Raw genomic sequence first — 15,135 nt, forward strand, 5'->3', positions numbered from 1 at the left:
AGAGTGGGTCTGCCACATACATGTGCTGAAGAAGTGTGGATGTGTCCTTGCACTTTCACCCACTCTTGGGACCTCATCAGACTTATAACAATTAGAAATATTGTTGATTAAGAATTAACAGATACAAAAGGCTGATTTATTTTTTTTCCCCTGACTGTATGCAAGACTGAAGTAACTAATGCCAATTAGTTACTGGGCACAATATTCTTCATTTATACAATCTTATATACATAACTATATACTACCTGTATTTGCAGTAGACATTTCAGCTGTTAGGTGCTTGCTAAGTAGTACTTAGATTAGAGATGTTATGTACCAATATATTTTGCTGGATTTTGTTCCTATAGCAGAGCTCCTGATTGTATTAATGTCAGCTTTTGCAGTGTCTTCTAAAAATGCTACAGATACGTAATCTATTTATTTTGTTTAGGTTTATTCCAGGGCAAATGAAAAAGAACCCTGCTGTTGGTGGTTGGCTAAAGTGAGAATGATAAAGGGTGAGGTAGGAATATGCATATGTATATCTATTTTATACTTATTTACACTTTATCTTATTTTCTAAGTATTTATGGGCCTGGTGTTTTAAACTTGCCCCTCTTCATTTTCAAAGAGTTTCTTGATTAGGGCTGTTGTAATTACTATTAACCTCAACCTGAAAAGTTCAAAATTGACTTAGTTAACAAAAGGGCCTTGTACTTAATAGTGTAATACTTGCTCTTGCCGTAAAATGTGTGGCTTGGATGATTTTATTGTTTTTATATCAGTTCTACGTAATAGAATATGCAGCCTGTGATGCTACCTACAATGAAATTGTCACAATTGAGCGTTTGAGATCTGTGAACCCCAATAAACCTGCAACAAAAGATACTTTTCATAAAATCAAGTTGGCAGTTCCAGAAGATTTAAGGCAGATGTAAGTATCTGTAATTCTTTATAACTTACTTAAGATTTATTTAAGGTAACTTCTCGAGCCTGAGACAGGAAGGAAAAAAAAAAAAAAAAAGCTTTTTACTGCTCTAAATTAGTTTTTAAAACTTTCACATAAGACTGTAGAAAACACAAATGTGGACATGCTCATAATTCAGAAATTGAGAGGATGATTTTCAAAGAGCCCTGGAGAGGAAATACTTTCTTCAAGGTTTTAAGGGTTGTGTGCAGTACAGGTTAAGATTTTTATTCTTCCAGCTCTTTAGTGATGTTCATAGATTAATCTGCATCCATTCTTTGTCAACTTTATTAATTTTAAGTGGTTACTCTCATTGACAGAGTATTTGGCAGTCTGTGCAAGTTGATATTTAATAACAAAAGAAAATACTATCTTATATTGTAAGGCATAATGCATTTTGATGATGGCTGTGGGAATATTGTAAAATAATCAAACCTCCCAAAGTAAGATATAGAAACAGGTGGTTTTCTTGTAGAACCCGGAATGTTGTTCTCTTATAAATATAGCTCTAAAACTCGGATTAATACTGACTCCCACTTTTTACCTTCATATCACTTTCTGATTTGAGGTACACCTATTGCCTCAACGAGTAACAGGCTATGAATTCAGTTTAAACTAAGATTCTAAAGTTAATGTCATTGTAATCAAGTTCACTAAGTAGCAAGTGGACAGAAGTCTGGAGAAGCAAGACATAGCATTAGATTGCTGAAGTGGTTACAGTGAAGTCACACATCATTCTGATTAATGGTGTATTTGGAATTTTGGACTGGGTGATTTTAACAGTTAAAGCTTTTTAGGGTAGTCTTGCTTAACTGGTTTGGCATTTCATAGTTAAACACGGTGAAAATTTCAGAAATATTTCTAATCCTACTTGTGGAAACAAATGAAAGAAAAATTAGTAAAATGACAATAGAATAATACCTGCACTAAAAAAGAACAGGATATGTTTATATTCTTCGTATTAATAAATTAATCTTTCTGGCTGTGAACCATAAATGCAGTGGTTATTATTTTTAGCTTTGTATTAACATTTCTAGGTGTGCCAAAGAGTCTGCACATAAGGACTTCAAAAAGGCAGTTGGAGCTTTTTCTGTAACATATGATTCTGAAAACCACCAGCTTATTATTTTGGTAAGTACCAGTGTCTAGCCATATTATTGGTAGTGGTTTGTTTGAAAACTTCAGTGTAAATATCTGTGTTTTCTTTCTTCTTACTAATAATTTAGTCAATCAATGATGTAACAACAAAGCGGGCAAATATGCTGATTGATATGCACTTTCGAAGTCTTCGTACCAAGTTATCCCTGATCCTGAGAAATGAAGAAGCAAGCAAGCAGCTGGAGGTATGTTGCTTATTTTTCTTAAAGTATTTTGAGTTACCCCCCCCCCAAAAAAAAAAACTTGTGCATTTCTTAGCTGTTAGGACTTGCCTTAGGATGAAAGTAATTATGTACTGATAACTATTCTTGGTGCTAAAAACAGGCAGATGAAGATGGAATCTAATGAAGTTGTTTTTTGTTAAAGGGCTTGTTCTTAAAAAGACTCATTTTTATCCATTCCCATTTTATTTGGCAGGGTTTTGTGGGGGGATTAAATACAAATACATATATATGCAAGAGATGCGTGTATATATATACACACACATACACATGTATGTCTTCAATAGTTTGACGCATAAAATAGTTAGCCATTGTTGCATGAAGAGTGGCATATGTTTGGTAGCTTTGCATTACCATTTGTAAGAATGGGTGGGAGTGAATATGACACGATACTGAGAGGGACTAGGACTGGGTCTTGCAGAATGACACAGTGAAAATGGACGATGGAAGGGGTAAGACTGATGTTGGTAGGATGTTCGAAGGCATGGGTTTGTCTATAGATAAAATGTTAGGAAATCATCTTACAGCAGATACAGCTTCTGATATTCCTGTGACTGGAGAGTGGGTGTTGACTGGCAAGGAGCTTGACTCATACTTGTCCATGGGAAAAAAAAGAAAGAAAAAGTGTAGGCTAGGAAATAAGGGGATCTTTATACAGTAGAATTAACATTTCTTCATGGTTTTTCTCCCATCTACAAATCAGAAAAAATAGCATTTCTGAAAACTTCTTTTTAGGTTCAGTGTCAAGAACTAGAAGTACTTGCTTGAACTACTGTAATTGTTTTACATGGGTGTGCAGCAGTTCTGTTACTTCAAAACCAGGTTTCATTCCCCACCCCTACACCCCAAGGGTTACCTCTGTTTGGTCCTAGCTTGAAGTGGGATGTGGTGTAGTAGTTCAGGCCTCTTGTATGCAATAAGTGCACTCATTGTTACATGAAGCTCTCTTTTTTCTCTTTTTAGTCTGTTGATTTCTATATTCCAGAGCTGTAATTCAAGTTTGATCTGGTCTTGATTTTTCTCAAGACCAAGAAAGGAGCAGTTTCTTCTCATCAGTGTTTCTTTTTGAACACTCCACTGTAGCTCTTCAGCAATCCATTCTTCTGTCTTCCTCCAGAACTGACAATTGTGTGGGTAGTTTACCTCTTGAAGTGCAAAGTGTTATTTTGGGGGTGGGAAGAGCAACAGTCTCCTTAGAGCTAATTCTCTTTACATGCCCCCACAAATGCATGCACCAACAGCTGTTGTCATTGATTCGTTTCCCAAACTAATCTTTGATTCTTGCTGTCATTGTAAGGATGAACCTTTTTGCTCCTGTGAAGGACTCAAGAACTTGATTTGTTTCTCACTATAAAACCATTATTGGACTTCAGTTTCTACCTGAGCAGTACTTATGTGAAGGTTGTGAGATATATATGGTTATAATTCGCATGACAGAAGTTGGCTGGCTATCTTTCATGTTGGCATTTGTTTCCTGTACTTATAATAAATACATAATCGATTTCAACCAAACCTGCAAAGCTTCAGGTAGTAAAAATCATGCTTCATGATTTCTTTGAGACACTGACATACAAACAGGCAGCATATGCCCATCTGCAGAGGACATACTTCGTGAATGCTTAGGGCTTTACTGCATTATTATTAATAGTTCATTGTTTCCATCAGTCTGTTTTCTGTGTTTAATACTGCCTTTTTTTTATGTCTGCCTTTTTTTTAATTTTTTTTTTTTTCCTTCTAGCAGCTTTACCTTTTTGGGCCATAATTGCTAGACCAGCTTCTTTTTGTTTGATTGGTTTTCTTCTTTATTTCCATTTGTGGTGTATCTTGTACCTTCTTTTCTGCATATTAGCCTGACTTCCATGGTTTTCAAACATGGCTTTGAGTATCAAGTAAAATAACAAATTGTTTTTTGTTTGCCAGTAGGTGTGACTTAATTGTGGGGGGGGTTTTTTGACATGCTATAAAAAGCTTGAATTTACAAGTGTACTTTTGCATTCTGGTTTGTATTTTATTCTATTTAAACGAAGTTCAGTCCTGGTCTCTAAGTTGGTAGGGATACATTATTTGCATAGTTGTTTGTAGCTAATTTATTGGAGGTAAGCAGAGTAATTTATTTCTTATGTTTAAAGACCTATCTTGTAGTACTGCATAACTTGCACTAAAATATTAGCTTTTCTATAAGTAATATAACTACAGGTTGACTGTCACAGCCGAAGTCCCCAGTGATGATGTAGCTTCATCTTTTCTACATATTGTAGATGACAGTGTTAACCAATCATCGACTTGATCAGCCTGTTCTCCACTTGCATGTGTGCAGTCTATAGCAGATATCACCTGGTAAATTGGCATTTGGATGCCAATCCAAATCTATTAGATTGAGATCTATTAGAATGTGGATCTGTGAGTTGTCTGTAATCTAGTTAATAAAGTACTTGATAGAGATCTCTGTCTATATGAAGCATTTCATGACACTTGGGTACTTGCACTGTTATCCTCTGTAGCCAGTTCTCTGTGACTGTGTTTTAGCACAGGATGTTTATCAAAAACTTTAAGCAGGAGTAGGTCAGGTAACAGTAGCAGTTTAGCTGGGACAGAGTAGGGCTTATTGTGGGCACTTTCCTGATGTTTACCCAACCTCTGTTGGATTTCATTGTTGAGGTGAAACTACTAATTTAATGTGTGCTTGTGTATGTCTTCACAGTAGTTAAAGCTTTGACTGTGATGCAGAATCATGTATAGGATTGTAGATCTTTGCTCTAGAAAGATAACAGAGCTTTGTTTTTAAATCTTTTTTTTTTATCTTTTTATAAAATACTTTTTCTGGTTTACTTGCTATTGAATTTCTAACTCTGGTAATCTATTATCTGACAATCTTAAATTCCCAGATTAACCCTTCTGTCTTGGTACAAGTGTGATTCCTGGATGAAATTCTTAATATACCTGTTCTCTAAATTAAAGTACTATTGCAGTTACACTGTAAATTTGTTTTGTCTTGCATAGGCATGGATTCTTCATTTTATTTTTTAAATGCAGTAAATACCCATAGTTGCTATGTTTTTTATATAGTTTTTGTGTCCAGTGGTTGAGTTACTGATGTTTCCCACTACCTGTTGAAATGGGTTCAGGGTTGGTTTTTTTGTTGTTGGTTGTTTTTTTTTTTTTTTCAAAGATCATTATGTTTGCTTGAATAATTAGCACAGCTACTATTTTATTAATTTACATGAATGCTGTCTTACCTAGTAACACTTAAAACCTGTAGAAATTCTGTGGCAATTCAAAATACAGAGGTGTCAGTGCAGCTGGAAGCTAGCCTTATGTTAATGTTGAAAAGGTGATATTAGGACTTGTGAAGAAGAAACTTCAGTGCTCTCGAAGTGAAAATAAGTGCCATTAAAGGATTGATGAAAATAAAACTAGGTTAAATACCTGATAAAAGAATTCGCTCTAAATTTATGTTGATTTTTCTCTCCAGTTTACTAAAAGTTAAAGTAAGCTAACATTATCTTTTTCATCAGAGTTCTAGACAACTTGCATCACGATTTCATGAACAGTTTGTTGTACGTGAAGACCTAATGGGTCTAGCCATTGGCACTCATGGTGCTAATATTCAGCAAGCCAGAAAAGTCCCTGGAGTAACTGCCATTGATCTTGATGAGGATACTTGTACATTCCATATTTATGGAGAGGTAAGTTACCTTCTTTAGCTCTTCAGAAAAACCCAAAACAAACAAAAAAAAAACACGTTTGGGCAAATGGATCTTGTTTCTGTCATACATCTGTCTATTTTAGGATCAAGATGCAGTGAAAAAGGCAAGAAGTTACCTTGAATTTGCTGAAGACGTCATACAAGTTCCAAGAAATTTAGTGGGTATGTCAATTCTGGAGGCTGTGTGATAGTAGGAAAAAATGCTTTCTGAGAACTGGTTTTTCTTCTTTTGGAATGGTGGCAGGTTACAAGTTTGAAGACCTTCTCGTTGTGAGAAGGTTCTTGGTTGTACGAAGTTTTGGGGTATCGGACTCTGTTGCTTTTTTTTCCAGCTTCATGCAGAGTTCTTACGGACACATTTCCCTTCAGTACACTGTAAGAAATTACCTTCTGATTTGCAGTTCAGGGATATGTTGAACTAGAAGCAATGTGATGATGTTTAAATACCAGGTAGAAAAGCTTCTGCATTGAGCCAGAGAATTAAATTACTTCCTCCGAAGATGTCCACATATTAGTTCGACTGTACAGCAGATGAGTCTTCAGTCTTGTATTTTAATAATACATTCTGGATCACCTCAGTTCTGAAGCTGATTTAAAATCAGTATTTTTCCTTTCTTCACTCCCTCCTGATGGTACTAGTGATAAAATAACGATGGCAACTTATTTCTACTTAACTAGAGGTTTTAATTTCTTCGGTTTCTGTTTAGAACTTTGCATTTATTTCTGTTTCGTTAGAACTATGCTTCTTGGCCTGGGTCCTTTAGAATATGAAACTGGCTGAACCATATGTTAGATCCAAAATAAACTATGTTAGATAATTTGCTTTTTTAAACTCCTAATAATTAACCAGAAAACTAATAATTTGCTTTAAAAAGGCAGAAGCCTTTTTTTCTTTTAATACAGTATTGATAAGCTGAATCTTTGTATAAAGAGAATGCATCTGTTTTTTTCTACTTAATTATTCTTGAAAACATTTAAAACCAAACAACAACAACAACAAAAAAAACCCAAAACAAAATAAACAAAACCACTACCCAAGATGCAGCCTTTTTTAAAGGCTGCATGGAAATTAATAACCTCAAACGTAGGCTGAGAACATTCGCATCCCTGGCAGTGTTCAAGGCCAGGTTGGATGAGGCCTTGGATAATATGGTTTAGAGCGAGGTGTCCCTGCCCATGGCAGGGGGGTTGGAACTTGATGATCTTAAGGTCCTTTCCAACCCTAACTATTCTATGATTCTACTATTCTATGATTTTTTTAAGATTTTATGTATGTTGTCGAATGCTAACTAAAACCTATGCAGGATTTTCTTCTGGTTTTATTTATTTATTTATTTAAAATCACTACGAATGCTTTTTTTATATTTCTTAGAAAGCTACTTTTACATTTGACAGCCAAGTGTAATGGAATAAAGTACTTGGAAGAAGTTTTTGAGTCTCAGACCAGCCTTTATCATCAATGAAGAACATTCTTGCCATCTTTTTGTCATGTTTTCTACAAAATAAGTTTTAAAAATTCATGGTAGAAAAATTGGAACACAAAATTAAAATTTATTTAGTTTTCAGCAATAGGAACAATGTCCCATGTGATTAAAAGTAGGTTTTAATTTATCTTTGTGGATTAATTGTATCACAAAAACAACAGCAGTTGTTCACTCAGTATGTTTTTGCCTTTATTTCAGTGATGTGGCTATGGAAAAGATTATGTTGCAAGTTCTCAGCAGTTTTGTTTTAATTAAAAATTTATTTCTCCCACATGGAAAAACATCATTTACATGGTTCTCAAGTACTTTTCTTTCATGCTATGGTTCTATGATATGGCGCTTCCTCATTACTTCCAAGAGCTCGGTTTTCCTGTGAGTTGTCGAGCAGCAAGGTATTTTTCTGAGGTTGGAGATTACTAAAGTTTTCGTTTTCATTGTCTCAAATTAGAATATCTAGTTCCTATGATAAATGTATGCATTACTGGCATTAGAATATAATGTATTTCCACTTTTTTACTTTGACTTTTTAATGAATCGTAAACTACTTGAAATACCTGTAAAAAAAGTTCAGTTTCAGAGAAGAAAATTTTACATCTGGCTCAGTCAGTATCTTCAGTAGTATCAGAAAACTTCACCCGATTCAGCTAAAATTTTTGTGAACGAACTGAGTTTTGCTTTGTTCTCTACCCAAAAGGTAGTTACAGCAAATGTAAGCACAGTTGATGACATGGTTTAGTCCTGGAGTGATGATTGCACTTAAAGATCTTTGACAACCTAGTTGATTCTGTGATTGTAAAAGGGGCTTTGGATTTGATGGATTTTGGGTTGTGATTTTTTTTTTTAAGTGCAGTCAGCAATGTTTATTTGTAAATCACTAAAGTTACTTTAAACCTACCAAAGCAAAACCAAATTATGTAAGATACTTAATATTTTTATAATCAAGACACCTGATTTCAGTTATATACAAAGGTAAGGCATTTATGGTTGAATTTCCTTTTTTCCTCCTACAAGAGCTTTGAAAAGAGACAAAATATACCCATTTAAACTTTCATAATAAAGTAGCTCTCGTCATGTATGCTGCGGTGGTTGCTTTGGAACATTACCAAAGTTAACACCACGAACTTGGGCGTTTCAGTTCATGGCTCGTTAACTAAATATTTGTTGTGGAGTATTAAGTCATTTTTAACAAGTTCTTGTACTGGTACTCATTACTCTTATTTACTTAGAGAACAGTGATACTCTCAGGTTTGCAGGGAAAACTTTAAACGTGTAATGTTTTATATGTTTGTTGTTGTTTTTTTTTCCCTGTAGGAAAAGTAATAGGAAAAAACGGAAAACTGATTCAGGAGATAGTGGACAAATCTGGTGTTGTAAGAGTGAGAATTGAGGCTGAAAATGATAAAAATATTCCACAAGAAGAGGTATGTTTTTCAGTTAATGTGATTTCTGTAGGTGTTCATTGGTTGTTATAGTCTATGCAGTGATAAAATTAATTCTTCCTTGTGCTTTCATAGTAATAAGATAAAGTTTTGATTAATGTGTGGTTTCTGATGGAATCTATATTTCCTTATTAATATTGAGGGGCATTTTTATATAAATTTGGGTCGTTACCTGTTTCTGAAAAACGCTTTCTGAAATATTTTGGTTGATGCATCTTCTTAGAGATTTCATCTTATTCCAGTTAGAAGCAGCGACACTTTGCCAGGGCTTGTTAACCTATAAATCAGTATGTAGGAACTTAGTGTTTTCACTCATTGTTTTGAGCTTGGTCTCTTAAGATTTTTACCTGCTTTAATTTATTAGTAATGTAATGATAAGCTTGTGCATTATGTATAAACCCCTATTTTTTTAAAAGTACTGTCTGAATTTACAGTAGCCTATAAAAATTTAACCTGAAATAAAGTCAAGCATGATCAATGTGAAGCTCCAGGTTTGCACAGGAGGGCTGTCAGCTTATGAAGTCTTGAACTTGGTAACTGGAGGCACTTCTATGTTGAGCTGTGTTGAGGGGAAAGGTTGAAGGTTTGCAAGGAGAGATTCATGCATGAAGCTATTAATATCTCAATGCAAAAAGATTTCTTGTATTTTCAAATGTGAAATGTGCTTAAAGAAAACTGAGTTGTCTTTATTTTACCTGGAAATCTAAATATGTACCAAATAAGAAGCCTGTGCCACTTCGAATAAGACATGATATGCTTTTCTAGAACCCTTATGTTCTTGCTTATTTACTTACTCTTTTATCACTGTAAAACTTATGGAAGACCCAGAATTTCCATCTTTCTGTAAATGATGGCTAAGCAATTAGGTTTTGGGGGTGGTTTTTTACTACTTTTTTCACATCTATTTGAAAAAATAAAATGGTCAATACTTAGGTTTAAAGGATTCACTGCTATGTCATATTTAATTACTGATGATAAATTTTTGCAGCATAAAATTCTTGAGCTAACTTAATAAGCAAGAGGGTGCTATTATTGCTGCAGGCCAAAACTTTCAACACTTTAATGTGTTTGTATACAGAGTAATAGAAGGGTAAAAGAACAAATAGTCATGGCTTCAGTTAGTATGTTAGGTTTTCTTATTTTCTTCAGGCTTGAAATAGCTTATGATTTGATGTTCTTCAATCCAAAACTCTGCTTTTAAAGATAAACTCGAAAGGCGCTTTTTTTTTACCTGCCAAGTTCTGCATTCATACCTCTGTTTTCCCTGTTAATGACATTGCTAACACTGGCATTGCTTGTTATGGCTTCACATGTTAGTTGTGTCATGCCAGGAGCAACACAGAAACCTGAGATCAAATCTTGGCAGTTAAGAATTAGTTCTTGTAAGTTTATTTGTATTTCATATTTGAAATAAATGTGCATTAATCCTCCCATGTGTGAACTTTGATATTAGCAGCTCTTCTTTCCAAAAAAACAAAGAACAGTAGTTAAGTTTGAAATTTTAATACAGTTTCTTTTTCATATGACTGAGATTTTTGAATGCTACCCATAAATTTCAGGTGCAATTTCATAAATCCCATATATCCCCAAATAATCCCCATAAACAGGCTCCTTAGGCTTTTCATCTTTTTAAAATGATAGGTACTGCTTGTTAGAGTAGTATACATTTTTATTTCTTATTCCTGTAAGGTCTGTTCAGCATTCACCACTGAGACCAGGTTGAAGATTGGTTCTTCACTTTCATGACAGAAATGAAGTTCAACAAATAAGCACTTAGATGCTTTTCTATGGCTAAAATTGATTGACTTTGTTACCAGCTCATATTCTTCATAGTTGGCATTGCTATACCTAGAATCCACTGCTGGATGCCATTTCCTTAAATCCCTTTTCCAGTCAATAGTCTTGTGATCTTGTAAAAATTGATTCTACGTACTAGTTAATGCCAGTTCAGTAGTAATTTAATTGCTGTTTATCAGGTTGTATTAAATATTTATAAAACTTAAATTTCCCCAGATAATAAAACATTTCAATCAGCAATGCCTGTGGCCAAAAGTGTTTATGATGTTCATGAATGTTACTGTTGAGGTTTCTTAGGATTATAGGACTGCATAATGGTTTGTTTTTTTCTTTGTTATTTAATGCAGATGTGTGAGATCTAGCAAGTGTTTTGTATGTAAAAGGAAGAGGGGAGAAAAGGAGTGAAATTACAGATGTGCCACTCTTGGGGAACATCAGCATACTGTGCATTTATTTTATTTTTTTAAGATGTTTGTGTCTTAATCCACTCTTGATAATTAACTTTCCTTTGAAATGCAGTCCTGTCAAGGGTATATGTACAGTTAAGATTAAAGGTGTCTTTAGAGGTCATGATGAAATACCAAAACAAAATTTAAGTGAATTCAGTAGCTGTAGCTAAGCTCTGGGTCTGCAAGGCTGTAGGATTCAGCAGCTGTGTTTATGAGGCTTTCAGGTTGACTTTTGCAGTCCACAGTGAAGCTTATACTGGCATGGTGAGGGTGCAGCTGGTACAAGAATCGAGTAGTTTGAAGCTGGCTCACTGAGTCCATGTGGGCTGCAGTCACACCTCTGAAAGGCCGCACAGACCTATTTTAGTGTTGGGAGTTTTGGTTTGGAAATTATCCTTGTATCTGTTAAAGTTGTTTTCTGCACTTAGGGGTGCCCTTTTAGGTATGTATCTTGGCAAGTGTCAGTTTTGAGCATTAGAATTTCTAGCTGTACAAAATGCTTGAAAGGTAAAAGAAATGAAACTTAGTAATTGCTATCTGAAGTACTAACTCTTTCTTAAATATTTTTTGTTTGCCTTTTACAAACTGAGATATCTTCAAGAAGGATTGGTATTAATTTGATTTTGCTTTTTAAAAAAATCAAAGGTTTCTTTACTGACATAGACTGAAAGAACCTGGTATGAGAGAGAGGGAGTGTGATCAACAAAGGTGGTATTAATTCTGAAGGGAGGAAACCTGAAATCTTTTGAATTGACTCTCTTAAAATTTGTTAGAATTTTTGGCATTGTAATGCATATGATCTAAGCTTTCATATTTAAAAAAAAGCTCTTTGCATAAAGGGAATTAATTTACATTATCGAGCCAACATTGAAATTTAAATATACTGTCGCCTCGTTTATTTTCATTTATGCTTATCCGTGTTGTAAAAATTGTCTTCAAGTTTTATAGTAGTGTTAGGTTCTCATCTATTTTTGACGCTTAATAACCATAAGGCTGCTGTTGCTGTGTTTTAGGGAATGGTACCGTTTGTGTTTGTGGGAACCAAGGATAGCATCACTAATGCAACTGTTCTTCTGGATTATCACCTTAATTATTTAAAGGTGAGGAAAATGATACTTCTTTGCCACTGAACTTTTTCTATCAATGCTTAATATGGTAACAAGATGATGACCAAATCTGTTTAAGACTCAGCAGGTTTTCACTGTAAAAGGCTTCCTGTAGAAGTCACCTTTTAATAAAAGAATAATTTATGTGCAGTATGGGGGAAACAGGTTTTTTTTTCAGAATGCGAAATGGAATATGAAAAAATAAATCTATCTAAAACTGCTGACAACTTCATATACAAGGAATAGTTAAATTCTCATGCAACTGCAAAGCAAGCAGAGTTCTATGCGGAGATCGTGTGTACAGTGGGCATTTTATTTGAAAACCCTGTATTTCTTTTTCTGTAGTTAATTGACATTTCATACCTGTGGATGTTTTTAGAGGCAATTAAGCTTTATAAGCTGTTTGCCTCTTGGCTTTATCACTTCTCCAGTAGTTGGCAGTACTTGTCTTTTGTGTAGGGAGCAAAAAATATTCCACATTACTGCTTACAGTTACTTTTGATTATAGTTATTATGGCCAGGTATCCAATCTTTGATGGCAGGGCCAGATGGTAATAGTAGGGACTACTTGGAGTTCTTTTAAATATATTCTTTCATTTCTTTTGAAACCTCCAGACCATGAACTTGATACATGTCCTGTCTGTGCAGTAGCTGTAATTGAATCTTTCAGAATGCTAAACTTTCTATACATAGCTAAAGGAAACTTTTCACAACAGATACCAGAGCAGCTAGAAGAAGAAATTACTTTTGTTTCCTGCTCAATAACTATACCTTTTCATCCTGCTTGCAAAGTCCTTGGATTTATCTGTGTTTCGGAGAAGATACAAAGCAACTCTGCAGCTATTGGGTAGTGGAGGCCCAGAAGGACCACATGAAAACTGTTATTGAATATCAAGCACATTTCTTGCATGCTCATTATTATTTCAGAAGATATTTCTGATTTAATTTCTTTGGCTGCTGTAAATGAATACTTGCATATGAGTCAGTATTTAGATGGGCAATGACATGAGTGGAAAGTGCTTAATAGCCCAGCATTTTTTATTATTAATTTTTTTTTTGAGGTTCTTCATTTCATTGTCAGTTAGGGTCACTTTGTCTTAGTATTGTCCTTGTAAGCTTTCTGAACAGAAAGGCAGATATAACAGTGTTCATCAGTCTGTATAACAACTGGAGAATAGATTGTGATTTCAGAGGTTTTTATCTTGGCATTCTAATCTCACTTAACATATATACACACACAGAATGTTAATCATCTCAGTGGGCTGTTGCCCTATGGTTCAGTTTCAGAATTATATCCTCTAGCTCACTGACAGGAAGTGGAACTGACTCCAAGCAAAGTTTATTAAAGAAACCTTTTGTAAAAGATACAGAATAAGGCATCAATATCAAATTGGTCGGGTTTTTTTCTGTGAAAGAATAAAGCAGACTCGGCTGGAGCAACTCTTAATGTAATGAGATTCTGAGAGGAAGGATAAAAACTAATACCAGGATCACAGCTCCAGATTTCAGGGTAGTAGACTGACCTGTTCAGGGATCTGCTTGGAAGAATCATATGACACACATTCCTGGAAAGAAAACAGGCCCAGGAGAACTAGCTGATATTTAAAGGAGCACCACCTCCCAAGTTCAAGAATAGTCCATCTTGATATGCTGGCAGTCACACAGAAGTAACAGGAGGCCTGCATGGAAGATCAGGGAGCTTGTGGCAAAATTCATATATAAAAAGGAAGCATACAAGAAGTGGAAGAAAGGGCAGGTGACCTGGGAGAAACATAAAGATACAATCTGAATTTGCAGGGATGAGTTTGGGAAAGTCTAAGTCCCTCTAGAGTTGAATATGGCAAGGGATGTGAAGGGCAAAAGGAAGGGCTTCTTCAGGTATATTGGCAGCGAAAGAGAGATTAGAGAAAACCCGGGCCTGCTGCTGAACGGAGTAGGGAACTTGGTTACAAAGAATGGCATTCAGTACCTTGTCCTTTTTTTAATTGTTAAAATTTATCCTGCAGAATAGCAGGCCCCTTAAATCAATGGGAGGGTCTGGACTAATGAAGGCATACTTACTAAAGGAGGATTGAGTTAGGGAACATCTAGATTAAAAACACAAGAAGGGATATACACCAGCAGGGGCTGATGAGATGCAGCCCTGAGTGCCACGGGATGTTGTCAAAGTCCTGGCTGGACTATGTGACCTTGAGAGGTCCCTTCTAACATCTCATTGAAAATTCCATAAATAGCTAAGGGAAAAAAAAAAAAAGAGGTTGCCACTTTTTGGTGTTAGCTAGACAGCATCTCAAACTGAGAAGAATACTTTCTGAATATGTGTAACTGAATGATTGTTGTTTGTGTTTATTTCCTTTACTAGTTGTGAGTGGGAACAATTTTGTGTGCTGGCTGTTCTTCTATGGCAGAATTAAAGCACTTTGCCTCTCTATGCTTCCTCACATCACTAGTATTGCTAATTATTTATTATAATTCAGTAGAGTTTAACAGCAGTGTAGCCTCTAGCCCTTTTTATTAAACAGCAGTACTACATCTTAATTGTTTAATAACTGTTATATTTGTTGCGTGCAACAATCTAAGAAGCTTGTGTTGAAATCTATGAAGTTTAAATTATGCCATGGATAGAGTGCTATAAATGGATGATACTACTGTCTTCAGAAATAGGTGTGTCCATTTCTCTGGTTGAAGAATGTTTAACTTAAGCCTAAAAATTCCATAAATTTTATACTGAAGTCTAGTTAACTGTATCTCCTGAAATCTAAGTGATATTTCTTGATAGATCTATTATAAACAAGCCTAAACTTGCTGACTTTGCCAGTTATATTGGTA

General features: G+C 35.0%; 1 protein-coding gene across 3 annotated transcripts in view; it reads left to right on the forward strand.

The window, feature by feature from the left end:
- FMR1 (fragile X messenger ribonucleoprotein 1) overlaps positions 1 to 15,135 on the forward strand; it is a 33,087-nt gene that overhangs the window by 10,084 nt on the left and 7,868 nt on the right. For all 3 annotated transcript variants that reach the window (XM_061356770.1, XM_061356772.1, XM_061356771.1), the window contains exons 4-11: positions 431 to 502; positions 765 to 913; positions 1,984 to 2,077; positions 2,173 to 2,289; positions 5,841 to 6,011; positions 6,115 to 6,193; positions 8,827 to 8,936; positions 12,214 to 12,300. In XM_061356770.1, the coding sequence (XP_061212754.1) occupies positions 431 to 502; positions 765 to 913; positions 1,984 to 2,077; positions 2,173 to 2,289; positions 5,841 to 6,011; positions 6,115 to 6,193; positions 8,827 to 8,936; positions 12,214 to 12,300 (879 nt within the window). The remainder of the gene's footprint in view (positions 1 to 430; positions 503 to 764; positions 914 to 1,983; positions 2,078 to 2,172; positions 2,290 to 5,840; positions 6,012 to 6,114; positions 6,194 to 8,826; positions 8,937 to 12,213; positions 12,301 to 15,135) is intronic.

Source organism: Neopsephotus bourkii, unplaced genomic scaffold (assembly GCF_033783945.1).
Source record: "Neopsephotus bourkii isolate Nb327-2 ecotype Australia unplaced genomic scaffold, CSIRO-AGI_Nbou_v1 NB_867, whole genome shotgun sequence".
NCBI lineage: Eukaryota > Metazoa > Chordata > Aves > Psittaciformes > Psittacidae > Neopsephotus > Neopsephotus bourkii.